This window comes from Poecilia latipinna, unplaced genomic scaffold (assembly GCF_001443285.1).
Source record: "Poecilia latipinna isolate Pla-1442-1.1 unplaced genomic scaffold, P_latipinna-1.0 Scaffold7265, whole genome shotgun sequence".
NCBI classification, from domain to species: Eukaryota; Metazoa; Chordata; class Actinopteri; order Cyprinodontiformes; family Poeciliidae; genus Poecilia; species Poecilia latipinna.
Window position 1 is genome coordinate 1 of NW_015119881.1, and position 2,092 is coordinate 2,092.

Consider the following 2,092-nt stretch of genomic DNA (forward strand, 5'->3'; position numbering starts at 1 on the left):
CTCTCCCTCTCTTTTTTTTTGAAAACCTGATTTTATAACTTCTCTTAGCAGCATAGTAACTGCCACAGTTGTTCTTGTTTCCTACTGATTGCTGCTAACAGCGTCACTCTGAAGCGCTCCAAGCAGGAACAAACCATTTAACGCAGATAGGGGGGTCAGGGCAAATAAAGATGTGTGTTTTTTGATCTGGGAGACGGAACATTAAATTTTTACTGCTAAAAACACTATTTGAAAATACAATATAATTAATTTTGTAACTGACATGGCCCCGATTTTTTTAATTTTATTTCTATGAACAAAAAATAAATAAATAAATTGTGGAGGGCCCCCTGTTAGTCAGGGCCCTAGAATTGTCATCACTTTTCCCCCCCTGCGCCCCTGCCCATGATGCTCATGAACATTCTGGTACATTCTGGGGGATGTGTGAATAGATTGAAATATACTATAAAATATATGAAAAGTGTCTATTTTCTTTTCAGAACCACAACGAAACAATATGAGAAGAGTTTAGAGAAGATAACCAAATCTTTTTGTATGGTTGGTGACAGTTGGACCTTTTTATGAACACTTCTATTCAATGTGTCATCATATTCCCATGAAGACCTCTCATTAACAGCTGATAGGTGTCAGTGATGGTTCAGGGTTTGTTCTCCTAACTTTAAACCGAACTCTTGTCACATGGCGCAGCCCCAGTGAAATCTTTCATCTGATTTTATATGTTTGTTTTCAGGCAGCCATTCCCAGCTGGTGATCGGGTGACATTTAATGGAAAAGAGTGTATCTGCCAGAAGTGTACCCAACCTCTGCCTGCCAACAGCCCAGCACCCATTCAGGCTGTCCACAGTTAGTACTGATTCTAGTTCCTGTCCCAAACCTGAACTCTGTGTTCCATCCCCATGAACTTGAATTTTCGCATAATATCTGATGTCACTTTTACTCCATGATGAAACTGAAGCTAACTTCTTCTATCTTCATCTACATGTGCTCTGTGCAGACTGTTGTGGTTGTGGGAGGGAGTTCAAGAATGAACAGTCTCTTGTTGCTCTGGACAAGCACTGGCACCTGGGCTGCTTCAAGTGTAAAGTGTGCAACAAGGTGCTCAATGCTGAGTACATAAGCAAGTAAGTTACTCTAGCTATTAACAGAGGTCCAGCTATCCTCTTTTTAATTGACTCTGTAAAAATGTTTGTGTGCTCAACCAAGAGTTGGTGTCAAGACTCTCTTGCACTAACCCTAACCCTAACCCTGGATTTTGCTTTGACTTCCGTTCACCACTACAGCCTAACCATGACCCTAACCCATAAACAACACTTCTCCTGTGGACCAGGCCTTGATCCTCACAGTGTGTCCCCACAACGTATTGCATGTTAGGAAAATGATCCTTACAATGTATCAAGTACAAGGCCACACACACAAACACACTCTCACACAAATCCAATAATCCAAATGCTTAAAGCTTGTACATGTACAGGTTATTTCATGAATCCGACCTGTTTACTTTGATGCCAGATCCAGTCTTGATTCAATCAAGTAATCTCCATCCATCTTCATCTTTTTTGAAATGCTGTCATGTAGGCAACTATTTCTGTATGTAGTATACCTGAAATGCCAAGATAGGACACTTTGTCTTGGCAAAGTGTCAAGACAAAGTGTTCTGATTGGATATGTTAGACACTAGATTATCTGTGTGGTATTAAGCATGTCTGTTGCTGTGTGCTGTCTCTAGATAATTTCTCATGTGTTGCCCAAACAGAGATGGGATCCCCTACTGTGAGATGGATTACCATGCTATGTTTGGCATCCAGTGTGAGAGCTGTAAGAAGTACATCACTGGGAAGGTTCTGGAGGTATACTGTTTTTTTTATATGGGGAAAATTCTTTGCCTCGTGTGTCCCACTCCTTTTTATGGAGTGTCAAAGTTTTATGATTCAAAAAATGAGTGACTTGTTATATATTTATGTATACATATCATAAAAATATGTGAATCAATAAGTACATAAAGAAATATATTATAGTGGATAAACAAATAACAGTATCTATACACAAGAGAGAACATGTTCAGAAGAAACTTATAATATAAATATCTTTATTT

The 2,092-nt window shown here is 39.1% G+C and overlaps 1 protein-coding gene across 1 annotated transcript; it reads left to right on the plus strand.

Moving 5' to 3' along the window:
- Positions 1–696: 696 nt before the first annotated feature.
- On the plus strand, positions 697–1,958 carry LOC106944183 (actin-binding LIM protein 2-like). The gene is made up of 3 exons (XM_015027403.1): positions 697–843; positions 995–1,121; positions 1,754–1,958. The coding sequence occupies exons 1-3, from the start codon at positions 717–719 to the stop codon at positions 1,941–1,943; spliced, it is 444 nt and encodes a 147-aa protein (XP_014882889.1). The 5' UTR covers positions 697–716; the 3' UTR covers positions 1,944–1,958.
- Positions 1,959–2,092: the final 134 nt, after the last annotated feature.

Excerpts from the sequence above, each read along its gene's own strand:
- LOC106944183 (XM_015027403.1), top strand. The coding sequence starts at position 717 with ATGTTTGTTTTCAGGCAGCCATTCCCAGCTGGTGATCGGGTGACATTT. Across the intron at positions 844-994 it reads ACCCATTCAGGCTGTCCACA|ACTGTTGTGGTTGTGGGAGG; the intron begins GTTAGTACTGAT and ends TGCTCTGTGCAG. Across the intron at positions 1,122-1,753 it reads AATGCTGAGTACATAAGCAA|AGATGGGATCCCCTACTGTG; the intron begins GTAAGTTACTCT and ends TTGCCCAAACAG.